The sequence below is a fragment of the Lissotriton vulgaris genome, chromosome 9 (genome assembly GCF_964263255.1).
Source record: "Lissotriton vulgaris chromosome 9, aLisVul1.2, whole genome shotgun sequence".
Lineage (NCBI taxonomy): Eukaryota > Metazoa > Chordata > Amphibia > Caudata > Salamandridae > Lissotriton > Lissotriton vulgaris.
Window position 1 is genome coordinate 103,711,644 of NC_141697.1, and position 27,411 is coordinate 103,739,054.

General features: G+C 43.7%; 1 protein-coding gene across 8 annotated transcripts in view; it reads left to right on the forward strand.

The window, feature by feature from the left end:
- PACS2 (phosphofurin acidic cluster sorting protein 2) overlaps positions 1–27,411 on the forward strand; it is a 521,350-nt gene that overhangs the window by 481,609 nt on the left and 12,330 nt on the right. For all 8 annotated transcript variants that reach the window (XM_086937135.1, XM_086937137.1, XM_086937141.1 and 5 more), the window contains exons 19-21: positions 19,467–19,509; positions 20,811–20,853; positions 20,972–21,104. In XM_086937135.1, the coding sequence (XP_086793261.1) occupies positions 19,467–19,509; positions 20,811–20,853; positions 20,972–21,104 (219 nt within the window). The remainder of the gene's footprint in view (positions 1–19,466; positions 19,510–20,810; positions 20,854–20,971; positions 21,105–27,411) is intronic.

Below are 27,411 nucleotides of genomic sequence, written 5' to 3' on the forward strand. Positions count from 1 at the left end.
AGCTATTTACGACTCCTGTAAGTCCGCTAAATTATATACATTGGACTGTGTTCCTGCTAACCCTTGGTCAGTCAGGTTAGAATCACAAATGACCTAAACCCTTCTAACATTCTCACAGAAAGCCTTCTACACAGTATAACCTTTAACACACATTTATATATTCGTGCTTCGCAAAGGTCTTGATTATGCTTGAATACATTCGTACATAGAATATAAACTACGTAAGGCATAACTTTATCTCATCATTCGCTATATTGTTTTATGTATACTTTCTACGCACTTCTTCATATTACATTTCTCGCCGCTTCTCCGTTTAACGTTTCACACGTACATGAATTCTACTTTGCACGTTCTACATTTCGTAAGCATTTCTATATCATCTCTACATCAGCCCACTACATACACGGGCCTTCTAAATCTAATACATTCTAGAGTGAATACAGTTACATTTCCTATATTACTTTGGATTATATCAGTTAACTTTATACTATAAGTGTCAACTTCACATTACGATATACGTTTCATTCCTACGTTATACAATGTGCTTGTAAATACGGCCTATACATAATTCCTATTCAAATTTGCGCTCTCTCAGTCTGAACCGCTCTCAATCAGGTCATTGATTTTTACTCAAAACCATTTCTTCTGCATAATTGTGGATGGGGACTGTGGTGCCAACCATATAATTTTATATAAATAAAGGGGTTTGATCCTGATCTGCTTACAAATAATTTCAAATCAATGAAAGAATACAAAGCAACGTTTTGTGTACACATGATTCAATTTTCAGGTTTTTACCATAAGTAGTATCTAGATTCATGGCTTATGGTGGTATCTTCCCATTTATGTTGTAAACAATATATGTTAGTCCACAATTGAGCTATCTATTTTAGACTGTGATGTTTGCCAGGCAGGTAATTTTTTTAAGTGTCTTCTTAATTTAAAGATCTACATACCAATGGTGGCTTTCTTAGGACAGGTGTGCGGTGGTTGATGCTACGGGCAATGCTTTTTCTGTCCCTAGAACAGTTGTGTAAGCTTTCCCACCTGTTCTGGCTACCACAATATTAGAAACGTGCATTTTGAACTAGGGTTTTCAGAATTAGCCAGGTTCTTGCCACTTTTTCCTGAAATAGGCATGTGGCTAGTAGAGAGTCTCTAGACCTTCCATCTTGATAAGGGTGACCAGGATGGTTCCCAGGTACCTCGTCATTAAACTCTGCAGGGTAAGATGAGTTTGGTGCGGTCTACAGTAGGTAGATCCATAGTCCCAGTATAGAAACCTTATCAGTAACATGTGGGTAGAATTGGTCCCCAGAGTTAAAAGGGCCCGTACTGGCGGGAGAAGATTTTTAGTTAACACAGCAAAGTTGTGGAATTCGCTTCCTTTTGAATTGCGCGCTGAGACCTGCACATTGCGATTTCGCAAATGTCTTAAAACCCATTTGTTTTCTGCTTGATTGCACTAATTCTACCCGTTTTTATTATTTGATGGTGTCTGGAAAAGCGCTGGGATGCCCATGGGTAACTGCGCGCTATATAAAATTTTAATAATAATAATAATAATTGGCAAAGGAGGCTACATTACCAGTTTTGGGGCTATCTTAATATTCTTCTTTCTCTATTTTGTTGTTGTCGGCATTGATTCCAGATACAGCATTAGAAGAACTAGAACATGATGTCCATTCTGCTAGTATTCAAGTCTTTGAGCTCCTCCACTGTCATGGCGGGCAGGGGTAGGGTTTGGCCTCTGACCGGCACCAGTCTTTAACACAGAGGCATGGACAGGTTTGAAATGGGGATCCTGGACCCAGCAAGTCATGGAAATCACCCAAAGGGAGCCTATGTGTTGCCCTTGCTACCCACAAGTCTCATGGGGTCATGGAAATCGATGCAGTCAGAGGAAGTACCCACAATCCCAAAGCTTGGTCATTTTCCGTAGATTCCACTGATAACTGTTAACAAAGGGGTCGTCCGTTTGATGTCATTGGTGGGCAAACTGCATGATGTCACTTCTGCGGTCACTGGCAATTATGTGAATCAGCATGCACGCGTAGAGTCAATATACAACAGTTCACATGCTAGGGGCTGATTCATATTTTCATTCTTTGGCAGTCCTTGCGAATAGTTGATGTCCTGGCATCTGCCCCTCCCCAACCAGATGTGGCTTCTTACAAAGATTCGGTTTTTGATCTCATGTTCTGCTCACATCAGCTTTTCATAGCAACACAAACTTCAAGGGGCAGATGTACGACCATTTTTTGCTGTCGCAAAGAGGAATTTGGCCCCTTTGCGACCGCAAAAAACGTCTGCCCAATGTACTAACTCTATTTTGAGAGCCGCTAACCTATTAGCGACTCGCAAAATATGCTTTGAGACTCGCTATTAGGAAGTGGCATGCCATGGGCGTCCCTTTCTAATAGCGAGTCTCAAACCTATGCTTGACTGTTTTACGAACGCATTTGCGGTCATAAAACACTCGCAGTGTACCACCCTTTACAAAAGGCTGGTAAGCCACTCTCAACCGGGAAGAAGTCCCTGGGGGACCCCTTCCCTTTTTTGAATGGGTTTACAAATATTTTTAAGAGTTGCTAAACTTAATGGTGATACATCTGGCCACAAGTCTCATCGATGCAGCTTGCATCATATCTTGCGGTATATCACATGCTGTGCATTATCCTAACATTTATTATTGGGTTCTAAATATTACACCTTGTTTACTTGAAGAGACTGAGTATTGCTTTTAAAAACGACTCGTGATGAATAAGCGGAGGCCAAAAACAACCATGTTGATTCCACCTTAGATCACTTTTTATGCCATGGAGTTCAGATGTAATGTTAGGTGCTCCATCTTCGAAACTGCATTTTGCCTTTAAAAATAGAAATGTAAGCACCTGAACAAAGAGTGGATAGTACCAGATGGCGTCTTTTTAGGTTTTGCCTCGCCAAAAAGATGCGCTCTGCGCATCTTTTTCGCGCAGGCGAAAACCTGATGAGAACTGTAGTGTGCTTTGGGTCGGCCCTCGTCATTCATTGGCTGGCTCCGTAAATGGAGCCTAGCCATTGGACGAGGGGCCTGTCCGTCAATGCCGGACCAGACACGGGGGCGTTCCCGACATTCTTTGGCTTTTGCCGACGTCACGCGACGTCAGGCGAAAGCCGGGAACGCCCCCGAATCTGTTCCGGCATTGCCGGCACTTCTGCGTCTCTCCTCCCCCGTTTCCCGCCCCGTGACTGGCCGGCCGGCCAATCCTAGCGCGGCCGGCCGGAAGTGCCCGCCCCCCGCAGCCCAGGGGAAGAAGGAAGACGGCAAGAAGTATGGCGGCGCCCGCGGGGCTCCCGTGGCCTGGAGGGAACCCCGGGAGATGCGGAGGACGTTGCCGGTCTCCCATGCCGAAGAGTCTCCTTCTCCGTGGGTCTCCTCCGTGGCTAAAGACTTTCAGGTAAGCGGTTCCGTGTGTGTCTGTTCGCGCCCACCCCCCCCCCTCCCTCCCCCTCCGCTGTCAGTGTGTGGCCGTTCCCGCCCCCCTCCCGCTCTCCGTGCCTTTCCGCCCCCCCTGCCTTTCCGCCCCCCCTCCGTTGCATTGTAAATGCTTGTTTCTAATGCATTTCGAGAGTCAAGATTTAAAATGTTTGATATCTGTATGATATGGGAGCTGCATCGCTTTGTCAAAGCTTTAATCATATTGCAATAAATATACTGGAAAACTGAGGTAGTGTGTTTTAAGTACACGAGTCGGAAAATGTAATCTTCCCGCCATATCTGTTGAGAGCATGAGAGTTGTAACCCAAGTACAACTCGGAAGAAAACTTTAAATCTCAGGACATTAAGTTTTTTTTAACTACACAAAAATGAAGCTAATAAAAAATAGGCATCGGACTTGCACGGCAGGCCTCTTTCTTAAAATTGTTCTGCGATTAACTGTAGCGATCAGGGTTTAGAAAACAGTAGCCCAGGGCAGGGCCCTACTATTTTAATGACTGTGGTCTTGTTATGTTATTTTCGTGATATGGTGACCCTTTCGGAATCTAGGCTTTTTGTGCCTTTCTGGGCTGGGATTCTTGTTGACACACCTAAGGTGGCCGTTCGCTATTGTATTTGTTTCCTCTTGATTTGAGCTAAAGTCGGCTTTATTGGATAATGGCTGCTGGGGTTGGAGTAGGTGAAAGTGCTGCGGATTATATTGGACAGCGGTCAGCTGTATCCGGTTTTTAGATCGGATGCAGAGGTTCCTTTAATATTGGACCGGTGTCGGTGAGAGTAAGGGTGTCTGGAAGCAAGAGGGTTTTCCCAAAGTCCGGGATGTCAGTCTCAGCTTTTTGGATTCTGGCACTTGCAGTCCCACAATTTCAGGTGGGGAAGAGTAAAACCAGACCACACAGCATAATGCAAAGCACTGTGAGAGGAACAAAGGCAGGACTGGCAAGTTTGCACAGCAGACGTGCTTGCATACAGACAGTCTTCATATTCAGATGGATCAGACTTATGAAACATGCTTTTCTGATGTGCAATACCACTCTGTCGTTTTCAGGAGTTGGCGAATGAGAATTGCCTTCCCAGAATTAAAATGCACCCCCTCACATATTTCGCAGTGAACCTGGATATAGGATCGGCTTTCTGCACTTTATGGTTGAGTGATCATAAAATGATTTGCTCTGGTGTTCCATTATCAATGACGTAAAACCTATTTGTCGGTGTTTAGAAAAAACTAAGGATGAATGAAGTGCAAGTAAAACATAATCGCTTAAAAAAATCTAAGTGATGAAACCCTCGTGCCAGCATGCCTCTGAGGCAGCAGTTGCACTTTGCAGATGCAAATAATTGTAAAAAACCGGCAAGCGATGGATCCATATTCGAAAAACAAAATTACTTCAAATATCAGGCATGCATGCATATAAGCAAAATTGACAGATCAGATACACACACAGTTATTATGATTTATGCTCCACTTAGCTCGAGTGGAGTGCTGCAGCGTTAACTATTGCTTTTTGTGTGTGTGTGTGTGTGTTTTGTTTGCTCCTCTAGTCGTCACAGGCAGGTTTGTCTGGAGTGATGTGTCCCAAGGAATAAGTGAAACTCGCCATGTTCTGCTTGGAGCGCACCCCAGTGCTGGAGCAAGGCCAGAGAAACCTGTCTTCTTCACCTGTGCATGTTGTGGGCTTTGTAGTTCGCAGAAGGCTGCAATTATCTGATCCAGTAGATAATGTTCTGGGTAAACAAGCAGCCATGCCCTGCTAGCAGCGGTGGGCACTGCATTTTGTCTAGATGCATTAATAAGGAACGCTTGTCCGGTGGTCTCGTGTCACCTTGGACTATAAGCCAGTAAGGCTTTCCATGCTGGGGTTTGTAGACTTATGAGTTATACAGGGAACATTACAGAATCAAGGCACAATGCATATGTTGTTGACTAAGTTCTTTCATATAAAAGCCCTGGTTTGTTTGACAACTTGTAGAATCTGTAGTGCAAACTAAACACAACAGTAAGCAGTTAGTAATGTGCTGCAAAAATGCAATCCCTCAGAACATGTAGAGACATGCAGAGGTTCTATGTTTACTGCAATTACCTATAGAGTGGAAAAAATGAACGTGTTGCCATAAACATCTCCTTTCTGACAATCACTTTATAAAAACACCGCAGAAGAAGGAAAAGGCAGTTCCCTGTCTCTTTGCTTACGATGTGGCTGTAATTAGTTTATATCTAAGCAGAGTAACAAGAAATATAATTGTTTGAATCCGAAGGTTAGAAATTTGCCTGAAATATTATTTTCTGTCAGTATGAGACACAATGGGAATGATTGCTGAAGAACTACTGCACTCCTACCACTGGCTTTAGTAGTCTCACACGACCCTATGTAATGTCTGATTACTTCAGATGTTTCAGAAAATACATTATGTTTAAGCGGTTATGGGAAGAGAGAAAGTCTAACCATAAAATGTCCTTTTCTGTATGTTAAAAGAATAATGCAAGTCACCTTAGTGCTCCAGTCTGTATAAAGGAACTCCACCTTCGTCCTCTATATGATCACAAAACTACTCAGTAATTTGCATTAGCCTTCTACTGTATGACAGCAGGTACTTTATCTCATATAAACTGTGTGTGTATGTATATATATATATATATATATATATATATATATATACTTCTGAATGCAATAATATATGTGCAGAAATGTATGGCATCAGCATTATGCTTTCCCTAACGGGTGTCACTGTTTTTTTAGAAACATTTGTAAGCATTGTAGAGCAATTTCAAAGCCACCCTTACTGGAAATGGATGTGCTGGTCAACTTTGTGATCAGAAGTAACCCAGGCTTCTGTCATCCTGCCTTGCTCAGGTTGGACATCTTTTAGTATGTTCATAAATTACACCAGGGACATGCAGTAGTCTGTGTTCTTGATGACTTGTCCCCTATGTTTTAATGTTGTATATCTGTGGAGACAAGCCTTCCTCTTTGATTTTGATTTTAATTCCAGTAACATCTTCTAAACACTTTGATATTTAGAAGTTACTTAAAAAGAGAGATGTCAGTTAATGGGTCATAGGATATGATTTTATGAGAAGAGGGCTTTTTTTTTAACTAGAACTGTCAACCTCTGAATATTCTCTGGGAGCCTCTTGTGAAGATTCCAACCCCAACCCGCTTGTGCCTCCGTGTGCCCCTGTTGCCTGCTTGTGCCTCCGTGTGCCCCTGTTGCCTGCTTGTGCCTCCGTGTGCCCCTGTTGCCTGCTTGTGCTCCGTGTGCCCCTGTTGCCTGCTTGTGCCTCCGTGTGCCCCTATTGCCTGCTTGTGCCTCCGTGTGCCCCTGTTGCCTGCTTGTGCCTCCGTGTGCCCCTGTTGCCTGCTTGTGCCTCCGTGTGCCCCTGTTGCCTGCTTGTGCCCCTGTTGCCTGCTTGTGCCTCCGTGTGCCCCTGTTGCCTGCTGGTGCCTCCGTGTGCCCCTGTTGCCTGCTGGTGCCTCAGTTTTCGTGCCCCTGTTGCCTGCTTGTGCCTCAGTTTTCGTGCCCCTGTTGCCTGCTTGTGCCTCAGTTTTCGTGCCCCTGTTGCCTGCTTGTGCCTCCGTGTGCCCCTGTTGCCTGCTTGTGCCTCTGTGTGCCCCTGTTGCCTGCTTGTGCCTCTGTGTGCCCCTGTTGCCTGCTTGTGCCTCAGTTTTCGTGCCCCTGTTGCCTGATTGTGCCTGTTTTCGTGCCCCTGTTGCCTGCTTGTGCCCCTGTTGCCTGCTTGTGCCTCTGTGTGCCCCTATTGCCTGCTTGTGCCTCTGTGTGCCCCTATTGCCTGCTTGTGCCTCTGGGTGCCCCTGTTGCCTGCTTGTGCCTCCTTTTTCGTGCCCCTGTTGCCTGCTTGTGCCTCCGTTTTCGTGCCCCTGTTGCCTGCTTGTGCCTCCGTTTTCGTGCCCCTGTTGCCTGCTTGTGCCTCCGTTTTCGTGCCCCTGTTGCGTGTGCCCCTGTTGCCTGCTTGTGCCTCAGTGTGCCCCTGTTGCCTGCTTGTGCCTCTGTGTGCCCCTGTTGCCTGCTTGTGCCTCCGTGTGCCCCTGTTGCCTGCTTGTGCCTCCGTGTGCCCCTGTTGCCTGCTTGTGCCTCAGTTTTCGTGCCCCTGTTGCCTGATTGTGCCTGTTTTCGTGCCCCTGTTGCCTGCTTGTGCCCCTGTTGCCTGCTTGTGCCTCTGTGTGCCCCTGTTACCTGCTTGTGCCTCTGGGTGCCCCTGTTGCCTGCTTGTGCCTGCGTTTTCGTGCCCCTGTTGCCTGCTTGTGCCTCCGTTTTCGTGCCCCTGTTGCCTGCTTGTGCCTCCGTTTTCGTGCCCCTGTTGCCTGCTTGTGCCTCCGTTTTCGTGCCACTGTTGCGTGTGCCCCTGTTGCCTGCTTGTGCCTCAGTATGCCCCTGTTGCCTGCTTGTGCCTCTGTGTGCCCCTGTTGCCTGCTTGTGCCTCCGTGTGCCCCTGTTGCCTGCTTGTGCTGGGTGGGCGTGTGTGAAGGGCTCTGTGTGGCTGTGTGTGTAGGAAGCTTTGTGTGGCTGTGTGTGTGGGGGGCTCTGTGTGGCTGTGTGTGTGGGGGGCTCTGTGTGGCTGTGTGTGGGGGGCTCTGTGTGGGGGTGTGTGTAGGGGGGCTCTGTGTGTGTTTGTGTGTGTCATTTGCGAGAGAAAGCTAGTGGCATTGTAAATGACAATGCCATTTATTTATGTTAAAAAAAACATAAATAAAAATAATGTCAAGAGCAATGCCAATAGCTCTAACTTTAACAAAGGCAAAACCATTGCATTGTAAATGCTTGTTCTACTATGCCTCAGAAGGACATTGAATTCCTGCATCAATAACCACTGAGTTAGCTCAGGGGATGCCCAAAGTTGCAGAATATTCTGTACCACCGGATTTACCATCCCAATCCACAGTGACTCAGTCCAGCAATTTGACTCCTCAGGTCATAGGATTTAGTTCGCTTAACTTACCTTAAGAGCATACAAGTATTCTTAGGAAATACATTGCCTCATTTCCCTGACCTACTATTCGGCAAAATGGAAACATTTTCTTTACTACCGTGTGGGAACTGCCATAACGCTATTCCATCTTAAATACCTTTATTTCCTTAAAGAAGCAAGCTTATAATAACATTCTATCTGTAAACATTTATCTGCAAATGTTGCCTATTTAGAAAACAGAAAATCAATTTAACCTCTGAAGATTCCTCCTAACAAAGAACCCATGAAAGGGTTATCCCACTGAGGCCACCCTTGATACCCAAATAGAATCTTAATTTTATCTCAACACGCCTGATTGGCCCACCTTTTGAGCTACTACATTCATGCTCGCTACAAGCCATAACTTGGAACATCTTTTTTTTATGATGGCAAAACCTCTTTGTACAGAGTCAGTGAAATGTAAGTTCTATCAGTGGATGAACCTTTTGTTCAAGTTTGCACAGATAAGGTAATACTACAAACATATCCTCGTTTCCTTCCAAAGGTTTTATCATCTTTTCACCGTAAACAAACAATTGAACTTTCAGCATTCTTTACAAACCTTCAGACAATACAGAAAGAACCCTACATTCCCTAGACATCAAAAGAACACCGGCTCTACATTGATATAACCAAAACCTTTTGCAAGACAAAGCAATTGTTTTCTTTTCACCTGAACAACTGGCTAATCCCATTTCAAAAGGGGGCATAGTTTGACATGCTGGGCTGATGCATTCAGGTATACTATGAATGCTTAAGCACGCAATTGATTCCTCGGGATCATTCCACATGCAAAATAGGTGCCACCATGGCTTTCCTCAACAAAATACCACTGGTGCACATTTTTAAGGTAGCAACGTGGACTTATGCACACACTCTAACCGTACATTACTATGTGGACATTCACTCATAAAAAAAGAACACGTGGGCCCAAAGAGTTCTAAACACATTGATCACTACAACTACCTCATCTTTCCACCTGCCTCAGCATTAAGGGGATTAGACACTGCTTTCAAAACTGTGTGATGCCTGCAAGTCATACTGCATACGAAAAATGTTACTTGTCTGTAAATGAGTGGTTGCGGGTTCTGGTGTAAATTCACATGCATATCCCATGTCCTTTTAATTTTTTTTTTTTACTTAGCACGCATAAAGCAGAGTCACCTAGTGCAACGGGGGAAGACATAATAATCTAAAGTGCAGTCTGTGTACCTATGTATTGTGATTTTCACCTATATGATCACGTCAGCCTTGAAACCAACTCAATCTCTTTGAGTAAACCTGTTGTAATATTCTGAACCCAACACTAAATGTTGGGATAGTGCACTGTATATGATGTACACCACGACAAGCTGCAAACCAATTGGTTACAGGTAAGTAACAATTTCCTTCCTAGCTCCTCACTATCTCAAATTGTGCAATCCCAGAGTCTTTAGGCACAAGATGCCACAGGGTCCCAATCTACTTACTCCCAGCTGTCAACGATATGTCTCATTCACTGTAGGTAGCGATACAAATGAAAGGCCCAAATGAACCAATTTCCTGAGGGACTTTGGATCCAGTACCTGTCAGAAATGTGCAGGTGTTTACTTTAGAGATAGGGCCATACTGTCCACAACTGGTCTTTTCCTACACTAGTAGGCTTTCGGGGTGGCTAGAATCAATAAGCAGAGCTAATAAACTAATCACCAAGCCATAAAGACAGAGAAAACTGTGAATTCTGCAGGAATATTTGAAATAATTAGTCTTAAAACAACAAGATGGCTATACTGTGACCATGGAAAACCCTGTCATATGGAATATACATTGGCAGTAGTGCATTTGTGATCTTTTTTGTAAGATAATGTAATAATGTATGTGTTTCTATCTATTTTTTCCTTTCGGTCGCCTTCTGAAAAGGAAAAAGAGTTCTCATTTTGATTTTAACTTAAGGTATCGGAGTCTCTCCGGGTCCTTGTGCCTCCGTTCTTCCTTTGTTAGCTTCTCCGAGGCTGGTCTTTTAAGATTTATTTAAATGTTAGTTAGTTGGGAAGGCTGCCCTGATCCCTTCATTTCATTTCCCTTTACCTTCTTCTACTTTGCATTGTGTCAAGGGTCCCCTTTGTTTGATCATTAACAACATACAGTACTTGTTAGGGTGTGTATTTATGAAGGGCATAATATGACCCAGAACTCGGCCATAGTGTTGCATGCTTAAATAAGTTCTTATCCTGATAGTTTAACAGGAGAAACCATTCTTCGATATATGGAACATTATTGAGTTGTTCACGTGGTAGTGGGATTCATGCTGTACAACTGTCTGGCTTTTGTGCGATGACAGTATTGTGCTTTTCCGACACCTCTGATTTCATCACCAGAATTAATTTATTCTAGTACATAGGGACCAGTCCGATGTAGGGTGTGACCACCTGTGACTGAAGCCAGGACTAAAAACCCATCTTATGTCTCCAGTGTGCGACCCTACCTCGCCCTATTGTTTAGAGGGTGTATTTCTTGGCATTTGAGACCAATGGCACAATTTTGCATAATTAGAGGAGAAACGTTGGTGGGAGGAGAAGAGAGCTCTTCCTTGACAGCTGCTATTAGATATACATATTTACTAGAGGAACCATACAATATTTAAAAAATGTTATCATGATGGTTGACCAACTGGTGATTACTGCAAGGACAGTTATGTCTAGCAGAAGTACAAATGAAGGAAAACATTTTTTTGATGTACAAATAATTTAAAAATGAAGTTCAAAACTTGCAAACCATGTTCAGCAATGACTAATTTAGGACCAAGGCAAAGTTTTCATCCGATGACGTGGAAATTTTGATGTGTGCTGTCAGATTTCTTAATATAAAGGTAAAGTCTGTAGTCCAAATAAGGTTGTCAGATGACCACTAAATGCCTATTTTCATATCTTAGGAAAACCAATGGGAGAGCAAGGGTATTGTGGGAGCGCGTCCTGGTCCCTGGTCCCCTGGGTTGTATGATACTTAAACAATGTGGACGAGCGCACTAAGTGATGTGAATACTTGTTGTCACTGTTTGTGGCATGAGTTGAGACCCATTGGGTGTTTAAAAGACCCCTCACACACCAACCTGGTTGGTGTCATGCTTCATGGTGGAGAAGTGTGGCTCAGGGGTCAGAGGCGGCAGACCCGGAAGCTGAGATCGGCCCTGGACCAGGGTTCAATTCCCCGCCTCGGCGGGTCTTGGGCTCAAAAATTCCATGGACTCGATAATTCTCGCTCCGGTGCCTTCTCGACTCACGGGTTCACACTCTGCGACTCTGGGCAATAGCTTGCTTAATCTCCACAACGGCCCCTCGCGGCGGGATGCCTGGCTTTCACCTTGTGGATACCCTGCCGGGGTTATCTCACAGGGGAATACCAGGACGGGTTCCCTAAGCAAGCGCCGGGAAACCCTTTGTGGGTAGCTGTGCGCTATATAAGCTCAAATACATTTACATTTACATCATCGGGGTCCCAACCGGGTGGCCGAATGCCCCGCGGTTGTGCTACGACGCCTGATTACAGCGGAGCGGGTGTTGGTGCGTTAATGTGATGTGAAGTTCTACTGTTGAAAGATATCTCTGAGGGTCCTTGCCTCAACTTTATTATTGGTGGCTCAGGATATGGATTAAAATCTGTGTGATGCAACTAGTAAGGATTATTTACCTATCAGTTGGCTATGTGTGATGGTCTACATGTTTCAGCCTCTCTGTGTTGTTGGAGCGTGAATCTGGGGTCGGGTGGAGAGGCTCGACTGTGTCCAATTTGGAAATGAAGAGTCACCAGCCGGGTCCGCGGGGACCAGATGCAGGTTAATAGGCAGCGGGCTCTTAATTTCCAAATTGGACACAGTCGAGCCTCTCCCTCCGAGCCCCGATTCAACCTCCAACAACGATGACATTGAATTTTTTTGCCTAGTCGAAGTGTCAGTAAGTACGCCGACACTCTTTTCATAATTTGTTTACCACACACCTTAGCGAGTGTGTAGGTATTGCATTATCTTTATCACGTGGCTCTAATCACTTTCGCCACTCACTAATCACCTTTCCGGTCCTGATGAAAGCCCCTATTAACTACACAGAGGGGCTGAAACATGTAGACCATCACACATAGCCAACTGATAGGTAAATAATCCTTACTAGTTGCATCACACAGATTTTAATCCATATCCTGAGCCACCAATAATAAAGTTGAGGCAAGGACCCTCGGAGATATCTTTCAACAGTAGAACTTGACATCACATTAACGCACCAACACCCGCTCCGCTGTAATCAGGCATCGTAGCACAACCGGGGGGGCATTTGGCCACCCGGTTGGGACCCCGATGATGAGGCATGACACCAACCAGGTTGGGGTGTGAGGTGTCTTTTAAACACCCAATGGGTCTCAACTCGTGCCACAAACAGTGACAACAAGTATTCACATGCACATAGTGGGCTCGTCCACATTGTTAAGGTATTTTCATATCTTGCCAGTTGTTTTGCTTTTTAAACAGAAAAATAAGTAGGCAACGGGTTACGGGACAAGAGTGTGATCTGTTTCATCAAAGCAAGCAAGCCAAATTAGTACATTTCTGATTATCCTACGAGTTAACCAGTCATTCGGAAGAAGCTGAGCATGCAAGCCCGGTGGCTTGCGTTGCAAGCTCGAATGTACTGGAGGATTATAAATTTGAAGCTACTTCCACAAGGGCTGCTGAACATACACATTATTAGCCAACCAGCTGTATTTTGAAGATTGCATTGTATGATGACATCATGCGACAGTAATGGTGAAATAAGATGAGTAGGTGCCATCTTAAGCTTTCCCTCTTTTCTTTTTTTCACTTTATTAAGTGAGAATTTGTTTTACAGATCACCAATCGCTAACTATAGCAACAATGAATCAAAATGCAATGAAAAAGGAAAAGTACGTCAATAGGCAAAAATATGAGTTTCTGTATTGTTATGTTACTATGTTACTGGATACTTTTAAAGCGCACAGCTACTCCCTGGAGTGTCCCGGCGCTGGGAAAAAAAGAAACCAGTAGCAAAGCAGAGCAGTCCAGCCCAGGGCAGTTGACTTATTGTGAAAAAAGCCAAGTTTTTAGTCCCCGTCTAAATCTGATAAGTTCCTGGGCTTGACGAAAGTTTGGCAGCAAGTTATTCCAGAGCCGAGAGGCTACCACCTGAAAGGAGTGCCCGCCCAGGCGAGAGCGTGTGAACCTGAGAATCCGCGGAAGCAACTGGTTCAAAGATTTCAGGTTTCTGGATGGAACATAGTTTTGACATCTGTTTCTCAAATATAAGGCCCCCATATTGTGGAAGGCCCTATAAGCCAGCACCAGAGCTTTGAAATGTGTCCTCTTCCGTACCGAAAGCCAGTGCAAGGACCTCAGTAGGGGGGTCATGCGAGTCCTGAGGTCCACCATGAGCATGGCTCTTGCCGCGGCATTTTGCACTACTTGTAAACGGTTAAGAACATAATCAGGGAGACCCACATGAAGAACATTCACATAATCAAGTTGTGATAGAATCAGAGCCTGAACCACTGTTTTCCTGTGGGAAACAGGGAGTAATGGGAGAAAATTTCTCAACATTTTCAATAGGCCAAAACATGTGCCTGACACTGCCTGGACCTCGTACTTCATGGACAAGTTCGTATCCGTTTTCACCCCGAGATTCTTGACAGTTGTGGTAAATTTACAGGAGGAGACATATTATGTGGCCATCATTCGTGGCACTTTTCCCCCGGAGTATGACCGAAAAAGAGGATTTCTTATTTTTCAGAATTGCACAGTAGTTGATTCTGTTTAAACCACTCAAATACTGCTGACAAGCAGAAGTTGATCTTACTTCCATTCAGGGCCTTGTTCTTGCCGCACGTGAACAACAGTTGTGTATCATCGGCGTAAGATATCACAGTTGCGCCAAATTGTTCTGCTAAAGGTGCTCAAGGGCCCATGAACACATTAAAAAGAGTAGGACTCAAAATAGAGCCCTATGGTACACCTACATTAAGTGGCAGAATAGGGGCCGCAAAAGGAGGAGACTAAACTGTTTGCCTGTGATTATCCAGGTAGGAAGTGAACCACTGGAGAACCGTGCCCCCTATACCACATTCTTGGAGTCTGTCCAACAGAAGGGCATGGGGCACGGTATCGAAAGCAGTGGAGAGGTCCAACAGTATTAAAACAGACCTGCCGCCGCTATCAAGTGTGGTTCTAATAGATTCTGAGATTCCTAGCAGGGCTGTTTCAGTTGGTTTCAGTGTGTCACAGGCAGGGGGAACATCACTTACAACGCATTTTTTACAACGCACTACCATTACATCGCAACCATTACAACGCATACCATTACAACGCATTGCGCTGGGGGGCACTCTAGGATAGGGAATATATTTAATTTACTATCCAACACCTTCCCTGCTATCCACGGGGACTGGAGTTGGAATAGTAAATTAAATAATTCACTATCCAGCGCCTAAAAGCATTATGCGTTGTAATGGACTGCGTGGTAAAAACCGCGTTGTAAAGGCATGCAATGTAAAAGCATGCGTTGTAGTGACACCAATCCCACAGGCAGACATCAGTGTTTTGTCTTTGTGCACGGCACTACGAGCAGCCAGAGCAACAGGGCAAAGTGATATTTGCAGATGTGTTTAATGCATACAATATGCAGCCTTCGTTACCATCTCTCTCAACTGGCTTATTGACCGCTTGCAGTAACAGGAACTTTGGGGCGCGGACTCAGCCCTGAAGCTCCTGTGGTCCTTTCTAATGGATAGGTCACAGATAGTGGTTGTGGATCAGTTATATTCAGAGTCCATAGCTACCGCCTGTGGGGTTTTAAGGACTCCTACCTGAGCCCCAAATTGTTCAACTTGTATGTTTCCCCGCTGGAGAAACTGATAAGTTCCTTTGGGCTACAGGCCTTGTCCTACACTGGTGGCACACACATAATTGTGTCAATCACGAAGGACATAGAGGCATCGGCCACCAACTTCAAGAATTGCATGCAGGCAGTGGCCATCTGAATGGTAAAAAAAGACTTCAGACTCAATGGTGATAAAACTGAGGTCCTGATCTTAGGTAGCCAACCATCAATTTTGGCCCAATCTTGGTAGCTGGTAATACTGGGTCAATTACCCAACCCTGTTGACTCCACAAACAATCTTGGGGTTCTGGTGGTCAAAAACCTGTTCTTCAATCTTCAGGTTAACATGTCAGTCTAAACCTGTTTTTTGGGTGATTAAGACAGTCAGGAAAGTGTTTCCCTCTCTCCCTTCACACAAAAATATGAGTTTTCGGTAAGTGTGTGACAGGCAGGCAGCAGTGTTTTGTCTTTGTGCACTGCATTACGAGCAGCCAGAGCAACAGGGCAAAGTGATATTTGTAGATGTGTTAATGCATACAATATGCAGCATTCAATACCATCTCTCTCAACTGGCTTATTGACCGCTTGCAGGAAACTGGGGCGGCAGACTCGGCCCTGAAGCTCCTGTGGTCCTTTCTAATGGATAGGTCACAGACAGTGACCTAGACAAGCGGCCTTGGAATTCATTATGTCCAGGTTGGACAATTGTAACACACTTTACCTGGACATCAACAAAACTATTAAAGCCAAATCGCAACTTGATTCTTGATCTTCCCAAATCCCATTCAGCTTCTGAGGCGACCGGTAAATTGCATTGGCTTCCGGTTAGCAAACAAATTACTATCAAAGCCTTATGCATTGATCACAAGGCACTACACAATACTGGCCCTGACGGTATTAAGAATCGGTTCCAAAGATACATTCGATCTAGACGGTTGCGGTCTGCAGGACAAAATCTGTTGGTTAGTCCAGAATATCGAAAGGCAGAATGGGGAGGGAGAGCCTTTCGTGTGGCTGAATCCAAGCACTCGAACACTCTTCCTTATTCCATCTCTTGTCTGCAAGCCGACTTTCATTTTCACAAGGCTTTGAAGAACTGGCTCTTTTCTGTATAATATTTCATTTGGAGCTAGGACCATGTAATTCTTTGTCTTCCATATTAGACAACCCGCACTAACGCCTTGACGCCCGCGGGCGTTTGTTCGTGCTTTATAAATTGCCAAATCAATAAATTTTTGTATACACAGTTGAATTTTCTTTCCATGGAATGCCACCCCCAATTAATTGAACAGACAGTAGGGGTCACCTTTGACACAATAGTTCTTCATCCTTAAATATTTCTACCATGGCTGGGGGTTTTGTTTTTGCTTTACTATATCACATCCTGAAATCCACTCCATTAAACACGTTCTAGATATATGTGGGGAAGTAAGAAGGGGTTAACGGGTTAAAAAAAGACCAGCCTCCGCGTATGTGCCTTTTTCTTTCTTTTTTAATTTTCTCGCATTTTTCTTTTACAAGTTTAGTCCATCGTTCTGCTGGTATTTACTGGCTGATATGGAATGACGTGAACTCTGCTTTGTAACCTGGTTTTGGCAAATTGATTGTTGAAAATTCAGTAGACCCGACCCTTTCCTCTGCCTATGTTCCTCGCCTCTATTCGTCTCCCTCCTGCGCAGCACTGTATCCTTGGGTATGAGCACCATGGCGAATGACTCCAGCATGTCATGCCTGTAACCGATGAACTGCATATTGTCTGACCGCTTAACTTGTGTCGTCTGTTGCACTCCTTCTTTGAATATATGCATATTGAACTGCAGAACACCTGCATGAAGAAAACTGGGTAGGGACGCTGCAAGCAAGGTCACATCGGTGTCACTTACTGATGTGTACACAGAGGTGCACCAGTTTCCATCCAAGCCCTGAATTGAACACATGTTGTAAGGTTTTGGCCAAAGTATGTTCCTTCACTGGGGCCTTCTGGAATATGGTAGCAAACTGTCTTATTACAGTGCTGTGAGATTTTGCAACGACAAACTACCATGAGAGCATCCTGTCTTCTCGTTCCAAGCGGACACTGATGCTACAAAGGTTCATATATTCAGCTTTTACTAAGACCAGTGTTATTTTGTCCACAAGTACAGTTAGCCTTATGGTATCTCATCTAGCATTTTAAAGCAATCTAGACAAAATGTATCATTTGAAGATGGCTTTGCTCAGTGGTAATATGTGGCTTTAAAGTTTGTGTTGCCTCACATAGATAGGTAAAAGACCACTTGCTGTTTGTTATATGTGATTGGTGAGTTTGCACAATGTACAACCATGTGGTTGATATGGCCTTAAAAGTGTGCAGTCATCTTTGGTTTACAAGGCTAGCAATGTTGTGATTTGACACCTACATCTGAAGTAGTTTAAAATCGAAGATCACCTGCCAGTTTGTTTTCCAACAGAGCATTCATTTGATGTAAGAGTGTGGATAAAGGGGCGTGAGCTTGAGAACTGGAATCATATTTTTAAAGTTCCTTGTTGACATTGGGGTTAAAAAGTCTCTACCTTTACCTTAAGATATTACATCACCTAATAACAGTTAATAATCAAGCAATTGAGAGATTCATGAAGAGACCGCTTTTAGCTTTTGTGGGTTACTGTGGGAAACCAAACATAACGCAGGTTCCATTCTGACAGATGAAACTAATGCTCACCAGGTCCATTGCGGAAAGCAGCATTTACTACGCAGTCGGAACCACACATGTCTTTACAACTCGTGCGTCTTTACCACCAATTTTTTCGGTTTAGAGTGTGTGGGTTTTTGGGCGGCAAGAGTATTTTTAGGGTTTAGGGTGGATGTGGGTTTTAAGTGGCGCAGATGTTTTTAGGATTTAACATGGGAGTGTGTTTTTGGGTGGCAAGAGTATTTTTAGGGTTTAAAGTGGGCGTAAGGTTTTGACTGGCATGGGTAATTTTAGTGTGTACAGTTGGTATGGGTTTGTGGGTGCCAAGTGCGTTTTTAAGGTTTAGGGTGGGTATGTTTTTTTGGGTGGTAGGGTAATTTTTAGGGTTAGGGCAGCATGGGTTTTTGGGTGGCAAGGATATTTTTTGGGTATTTGGTGGGTGTGGGATTATAGGTGGCAAGAACATTTTTTGTGTTTAGGGTGGGTGTGGGATTATGGGTGGCAAGGGTATTTTTAGGGTTTAGGGTGGATGCAGGATTTTGGGGCAAGGGTATCGTTAGGGTTTAGGGTGGATGTGCATTTTGGGTGCAAGGGTATTTTTAGGGTGGGTGTGAATTTTTGAGTGGCATGGGTGATTTTAGGGTTTGGGGTGGGTGTGCGTTTATTTATTTATATAATTTGTAATGCGCCTGAATCACCCCAGATGGGGTATCTCCGCGCTAAGGACATATAGAGGTAAGGGTGCAGAGTTAAAAAGGCAGGGTTTTGAGTTTTTTCCTAAAGCCTAGATAGTTAGTGGTGAGGCGGATATCCAAGGGCAGTTGATTACATAATTTGGGGGCCAGGTAGGAAAACAATTTTCCTCCCAGTCTGGTTTGCTTGATACGGGGGATGACAAGAAGGCCTTTCCCTTCAGAAAGAAGAGTGGGAGGCGGTGTGTTTTTGGGTGGCAAGGGTCATTTTAGGCTTTAGGGTGGGAAAGGGTTTTTGGGATTGCAAGAGTAAGTTTAGGGTGGGTATGGTTTTTTGGATGGCAAGGAAAAATGTAGGGTTTAGGATGGGTATGGGTTTTTGGGTGGCAAGGAGATTTTGTTTTTTAGGGTGGGTATGGATTTTTGGTTGGCAAGGGTAAATTTAGTGTTTTGGTTTTTAATGGGCTTTTGCGTGGCAAGGGTAATTTTAGGGTTAAGGAGTGTCGCTTTTTAGGTGGCAAGAGAATGTTTTATGTTTAGGGTGCGTGTAGAAGTCTTGAGGCAAATAATTTCTCATTAAAATATTGCTCATTGAAATCGCCCAATTCTTGCCTAAGCAGATTCCACACCTGATTCTTGTAGAAGGTTGATGTGCTATTGATGTTTTGAAAAATGTTGCCTGCAAGGATGTAATTTTCTTTTGCATGCTTTAGGTGTATAAAATAATATTGCATTTTTTCGTATTCTTTCAACCGCTTATTATCTGCCTTTAAATATTTTGTTATCTCTTGCCTTTAGCCCTGATGAAGATTCCTCTCAAAAGTTTATTCCCTTCGTGGGGGTAAGTATAATTTGCAGGATAGTGGACACTGTCCCTTATCAATTGTTTTTCCCTGCAGTCCAGCTAGGAGCAAACTGCAGCTCATGGTGTAATTTGTCTCTATACATTTTAAACACCCTTTACCCTTTGTAATGTGCAATTGTTGGATACTGATGCACTGGACGTTTTTTGCAGCTTCTGTAGTGCTCATCTAGCACATATACCTTTCTCTTTTTTCATTAACTGATAAGTACTATAGAGTGTTCTGCTACAGTTGCAGTAATCTGATAATTTTTCAAGGGTCTACCTGGAAGCTGCTGTTGCATGTTCTTTGCTGAAACATTAGCCTCTGATTTCCTGAAAATGAACAAAAGGCACAACGAGCATTGTATGTTAAATTACGGTTCGTAACTGAAACACAGAAATTGAAAAAGTTACGAGAGAATTTAGTGTTGGAAAGTGATATATATAAAAAGAACAATGGTTCAAGGGTGGCCTAAGTAGGTCCAGAGACAAGAACAGTTATTTTGCCTAAAAACGAAATCAATTTTGGAGCAGAGCATGTAGGGCAACATGTGTAATTTTAAACGGGATTCAATCGCCGCGGTCCGGGACATCTAATGGCCTTCCAGGTCCTAGCTACAGACTTCCATTACGATGCCGCTGCGAAAAACCAAATTGAGACGACCAATCTCGTCTATTTTCTGTCACTCAGGCAAGATACGCACCTTATCACTTATGTGAGCACCTGAACGTACTCCTGTAATACCAAAATGCAAAAAAAGTACAATGATTAAAATTACACATGTTGCCCTACATGCTCTGCTCCAAAATTGATTTAGTTTCTAGGCAAAATAACTGTTCCATTGTTCTTTTTATATACATTACAACACTGGTTCACTTTACAGGGTACCCTTGTCTTTCTTATACTACTGTATTGTAAAGTGAGGCATAAAATCTATTGTCTGTTAGAGAACATGGAGATTCTGGTACTCTGGATACAGGGGTTGATGGATACCAGAGAGGAGATACTTCTGTTTAAAAACAAAATGTACAGCCACTGGCTGCTGAGCATCGGGAGCAGGCTCTCTGCTGTTTCCTGCTATCCCGCGTCTTCCCTAGAGAACCCTTGCTCCAGACCATGCTGGCAATAGATGGGCAGATACATTTTTTCTTAAAATATTAATATCTTTTCCCTGTGGCCATAGAAAAGGGAGATGGTTGATGTTTTACACTCCTTTGCAAGTATGCATTATCCAAGAGGCTGCACTAGAGCACTAAAGGCTGTTGCCCTTCATGCAACCTCAACATTTTTGTTTCAGGTTGTGAAGGTCGGAATTGTGGAACAGTCCTCTGCAACGTCAGGTATGTTTTTTCCCTTTTGCGATCCATCCTTCCCATGTGCAACCTTTTTAACTCTGCTTGTCATTAGTGGATGGTGTGGTTGGTTATCAACGTGCCTTTGCTCTCATCCCTTCTGAAGGTGATTCTGATGATGCAGCTCCCTCAGGCTCCAGTATCCTCTCCTCCACCCCTCCATCTGTTTCTCCTGCTACCAAGGAAGCTTCTCCAACTCCACCATCCTCACCATCTGTCACAGGCAGCCTCACCTCCTGGTAAGCAGTAACCACTTTCCAGGATCACTGTTCTGACAAATTCCTCAAACTGTTCTAGAAAATATACCAAAATTGTAAATAAGAATACAGAAAGCTTTTTAAAAGGTGACTTCACTATTTTCCATTCTCAATCATCTATAGAATCAAGGCATAATCAAGTTCAAGAATATATTGTTCCAAATATCAAGACCAAAGCAAAAAATAGAGTAACATATGATGGGCCTCCCTTAGCACCCTAAGAAAGCAATGTGGAGGAATCTTAGATAGTAATGAGTCTTAGTGATTTTCGACATTAGGTGGACAGTAACCTTGTCAGGACAGTGGTTCCTTTTGACCTACAGCAGCTTTACCACACACAATCATCAGCCACCACTTACCCGACTCATTAGAAGGTCAAATCTTCTTTTCAACAAGGGCCCAAATAATCTACATCCCCTCAATCCTGACAGTCACATAACAGGTTGAACCTCAGAGGACTCTCCGTATTTACTTTATCCCCCTTGTAAAACTGATGTGTAGTAGATTTTCCTATTCGTAATAGATACGCTTTATTCGATATAAGATTCATCATAAAAGCATTACATGTATAAAATCACAGAGCAAAATGGCCACATTTAGAAAAGAACACAGATGCCAAAGTAACCATATAGATTAAAACCATTAAAAAACCACACTATATACAATTTAAAAATAATGATTAAATTCATAAATCCATTCTCACAAATGCATAAAAGGAAGGGAATAGGAGCCGAACATTTTACCAACATTAAGCTGTTACAACAGGTCAATCGCCCCATATCTTTCAAATTTAAGAGCCCACTACGTTCATGCCTAAGGCTTTTATTCGTATTAACCAAGCGCACCCCAGATATTTGGCTACTCCACAAACCAGTGTCAGAGAGGTGTCGTCAGTTTTCAGGATGCGTAAGGCATCGACATGGCTCCTGAAGCCCAGTGCTTTACATACTGGCTTAAGCCACTTTTCTCTAGCATTTTTATAGGCCGGGTATGCTAGACAAAAGTGAGCAATAGACTTGTCAGGGTGTGCACAGCTTGGGCAAGGTGCAGGAACTCAGTTTGACCCTTTCCATGACGATGTTACAGTGTTAACTTGCAGGGTTCCAAATCTCATCTTCATATATAGAGTCCTGTCCCTAGGGACCTGGATGAAGTCGAGATAGGGTTCCAGTCTACAGATGTTTTTGTGTTCGAAGAACACCTCAGTGAGTTTCCCTGTCTGTTGGGTGGATAGGTCACGTTTCGACACCCAGTCCCAACAGGTACGCTTTAAGTCCTGCTTAGATGGTGGAATCTGGCTAGCCCAAGCCTCACTTAATCCAATAAGGCCAGTAAGATGCCTAAGGTCAGCCAACCATTTTATCCAGCGCCCTGTGTCAACTGACAACAACTCATCGACAACCGCAGCATAATTGGACAGCTCAGTAAACCTCTTAAGGCGGGCCCAGAAGAGCAAGGGGCGAAGCCTAGCAATATCCTGAATATGCCTCCTTCCTGTATCGTAGAACAAAGGCTTCAGGGGGGTGGAGGTAGGGAGTGAGGTAAGGTCTCTTAAAAATTTATTTTCAGACCTGGATAAATCTCCAATATTCTCCATACCCCAAAGTTCTGCCCCGTAGAGGGCTGAGGGTAATGCTTTCCCATCATAGATAGCAAGCACCGGGGCGACTGGCCTGCTCACAGAAAGATGCTGCTCTCTAACAATTGCCCCGGACACCCGTTTATGGTTTCAAAGCATCTTGTCTAGATGGGAGGTCCACTTCATGCTTTTCGAGATTCTAATCCCCAGATAATCAAAGGACTCAACCACGTCCAGTGGGACGTCGTTTAGGGTGATGTTATACCTAGAGTGTTTGGAGGGGTTGATGGTTAACCCCTGCTCCTTACAAAATGAGTCAAATCTATTCAACAGTTTCTATAGACCACCCGGTGACTTGGAAATTAAGAGAGTATCGTCTGCAAACAAGAGGGTAGGTGTCTTCTCCCCTGCCAACACTGGAGCGTCTGTTGGTTCCTCCTTGAGGTAGCCCACCACCCCATTAATGAATAGTGAAAATAGGGTGGAGGCCAGCACGCATCCTTGGCAGACCCCTCTGTTCACCACAATCCTCTCTATCACCTCCCCTTGGGTTCCCCATCTAATTCTTGCATAATTACCAGTATGCAATCTTTTTAGAAAGTCAAGAATATAGGATGGCATACCCAAATACTGAACCACCTTCCAAAGCTTGTCCCGAGGGACCAGGTCGAAAGCGGTCTTCAGATCTATGAAAGCCAGGTACAAACTCCCTTTCCCCAAAAGGACTGACTTCCAATAGATCATGAAGAATCTAAGGACCTGGTCCATTGTTCCCACCTTCTGCCTGAAACCTGCTTGGAAATGTGACAGGATGTTTCCATCCTCTATCCAGGTTCAAAACATCCCTACAGAACTTTTGGAGTAGGATGATGATCACAGTAAACAAGTATCTACATTATCCAAAGAGCATTCGAAGGATGAAAGAATCTCCATAATACAATCTATATATCATCAAAAATACTTTGTATGTATTCATTTTTATGTACATGTGCAGCTTTTTTTGTTTTGATCACATGCAGTGCACTAACTATCCTATCCTATTAGGTTTTGGGTTCAAAATACTAAAAGTTGTTTACTTAAAGTATTACATTTTGGAGAGTGAATTGTGATCATGTAGCTGAAACTCACAATGTATCCGATTAATATGTTTCCCCCATCGTGATCAGAGATAAAATTGATAGCTCCATCTTCAAAATTGTGTTGCAACCTGAAAAAGTGGATTTATGCGCCACAGCAAAGAAAACACAGCACAGAACAGCATCAAGAATTTCTGCATCGCATTGGACCTTGAAAAACATGAAATAAAGTGAACGGTGTAGATTTCGGGAAGCACACAGAAGATGGTGTATATTGTGGTTCCTTTGATGCCGAACCATGGAAAGCCGTTTATAGTTCTAGTGCAAAGTGCTGCAGAAAGTGGAGAATCCCTTTTTTATCTTATTTACATGAGCAACAGAAAATATGTGACCGTTGACCACTCAACATCAAAAAAACCTTCCATTGTACTGATCAGGCTACTAGGCCCTTAACTGCTGCAGTGCATTTTATACACAAACCTAGGGCCATATTCCAATGCATCAAGGCCTGTGCGGTATATATGTAATTTTACACAAATATTTAATAAAAACAATTCCACACTTGGAATGCATTGGCCAGCCAAGTATTGTACTCCTGGTGCCTGGCGATGTTCACACAGACACAATTCAAAGTCGGAATTTACCCAAATTGGTTGGTAATGCAACATATCCAAATTTGCAGCCCAGATCCACGGCCAGCTCCTGAAATCTTAGAAATTGGTTACCATAATTTACCATTGGAGCATCTGAGTGTTCTCCTGTGCAGGCCATGCAGCAAAGGGGGAATGGATTGTATATTATTGTGAACGATGATCTGTACATCCGCTCACATCAAACCCACCAAACACAGTGCAGGGTCCATCCTACACTCCTTTTGGTTAATTTGTCAGCTCTAGCCACATACCTACAAACAAACAAAATATCTGTTTTTAATGCCTTCATGGAAGGATTAAGAAGGATTCCAACGAGATCGCCCAGGAGTGCCTCCTTAGGATCTCAATATTGTCTTGAAGACTTATGGGCCCCCCTTTTCAGCCACTGCTCACATGGAAACATGGCCCTAACATGGAAAGTTGTGTTTTCCATAGCAGTCACTCCCTTGCACAAAGTTGGCGAACTTCAGAAACTGACAATGGAGGAAACTTACATTGAAATGCACAAAGACCAGGTTGGCTTGCTCACACGCGCATGCTGCCTTCCAGTGGGTGTTTCATGTTTTCATCTCTGTAAATCTATTAAAAGAACACTCATACATGGAATAGATAAAACCAAGTCTTAGTACAAAACAGCAATTTCTTTCCTTTGTTCCTATGTCCTACGTAGCCACACACTTTGGGCAACGCATTTCCAATGGGGGCACAGCTCGATAGTTGGTGCATTGCATTCAGGTGTGTTCTGCATCGACATGCAGACGGCTCACTGAAAATCCACATGCTTAGTCAACTCACAAAAAAGGTTTACTATGGGTTTCCTTGCCAAAGTCCCTGGCATGTATTTTTGCAAGGCAGCAGCATGGTCAAATACACATACATACACAAAACATTACTGTCCTGACATTCAGGCAAAAGGTGGTCTAGGTAAGCCTGACTGTTTTAACACATTATTTACTTCAACTCCCTCTGCTTTCTGTCCATCTCACTCTATAGGATATGGGGCTCTGCGTCTGCTACAACAGCAGGCAGTGCATACAGTAAATCTTACTAACATGTATCCAACAACTTGCCGCTTGTCCTGTTGCTGATTCATGTGTACCACCAGCCTCCATTGTGCATTTGAAATTGAGGTGGTAATAGTGTTCTATACTAAGCATTGTATTCTTTGCGTGCATAAGCATCTTTTCCCTTTGTGGAAGAAAATACAATTATCTAAGGTGGAATCTGCGTGCTGCTGCATTGTGGATTTCAGCTATCTGTTGCAACACATTCTCAAAACAGAACCTTAAATCTTGAACTAAACAACTTGTAATATTCTGAACGCAACATCCAGACAACAGAATATTGCACTGCACCAAAGCAAGCTGCAAACACTTGGTTGCAACTTATTAACGTTTCCCATAATAGAATAAAAGTTGTCATGCTTCACATAACAGCAACACATAAGGCCACTTGAACAACAGGTATATTAAATAGGTAGAAAGTGAATGAAGTAACAATTAAATCAAATAAAGAGGGGAGTTCTATCTATTTATTCTTATTATATGGCATTAAAAAGATACCAGATATCTTCATATTTGACATTGGCGTTTGGTCAGACGAATTGGGAGATCACTTGCTCCAACATTGGTTGCTAATCGATGTGAGAGAAACCCTGGCCACTAGACGTGTTACTCCTTGCATACTTTAAAAGTTGCACGTAAAAACAATTTAGCTTTCATTGATCCTTTTCCCTTCTTAGATTTCAACACCTGTGTTGTTTGATTGTGATACATTCTTTTTGATAAATGTGTTCTAACACAACAGTCGTTGCCATTCATGTTGTAACTCACTGGCCTTGAATGGGTTAGGGTTTCCTCTGCTGATAGATATGTTCTGTGGTAGGGGATCTCTGTGTATAGTCCTAATCATGTGAATTGTCCCGCCCATGTGCGTGGACTCCGGAGCACCTCAATAGATATAGTCTCTTAAATTGTTTTCTTCTGCAGTCCTGCATAGACACTTAAGAGATAATAAAAGACAATAATGCAGCCTGAAAACACTAGGCTACTCTGGCCATTACTTCATCCTGAAGTGAAAAAAATAGCCAGGTAACAGTTGAATGTAACAATTTTACTAAGTTTCACACATAGAGAAACTCCCCTTCACAAAAATCTCTTTTTCATGATAGAGATGAAGGGTTGAACAGACAAGCCCCATAGGCTACCATTATATGTCTACATGGATACCGTGCCTTTAAGAATCCTTCCAGAGACCCTCAGTATCCCATGATGCACAGCCAAAGGCCAGTACTTTCAGTTCTTTTTTCAGGCTCCTGCTAGCAGGACCCTGAAGAATTTAGCTCTTCCTTTTTTTGGTATTTCGTTCACTTTTAGTGATAAATTCTGGATTTTTTGCAGTTTCACGCAACGTCTTTGGCCTTTGTCTACATTCTGCTGTGGTTTTTTGGCAGAATTTCTGCAGTTTTCTTGTCCAAATGCTATCTCTATTTGGCAAGTGCCCTGACTGCAGTAGGAAAAAGGCCAAGTCTGGAGCTCACAGAGTTTTGTTTTCTGTGTTTGCCTGTGCCTTATGTATTTGACACCTGTCTTTTGTAAAATCTTTTCCAGGCGCCCTGCGGACAGGGAGAAGATTCGGCTCCCTGGGTTGAAGCTGGGAAGACAGAAGGCATCTTTTTCAGCCTCTGGGTGAGGAGAGGGTAATTCCTCTACCAAGTCCCATGCTGCGACCTCTGGGGGGCTCCCCAGCAGGAAAATGACTGAAAAACATTTCCGGCCCACGTCGAGGACTGGGACGTCGATGGCGAGAGCAGGTATGTCGACGTCAACTCGCCGGAGAGTCGACGTCGTGGAGAGTCGACGTCGTGGAGAGTCGACGTCGTGGAGAGTCGACGTCGTGGAGAGTCGACGTCGTGGAGAGTCGACGTCGTGGAGAGTCGACGTCGTGGAGAGTCGACGTCGTGGAGAGTCGACGTCGTGGAG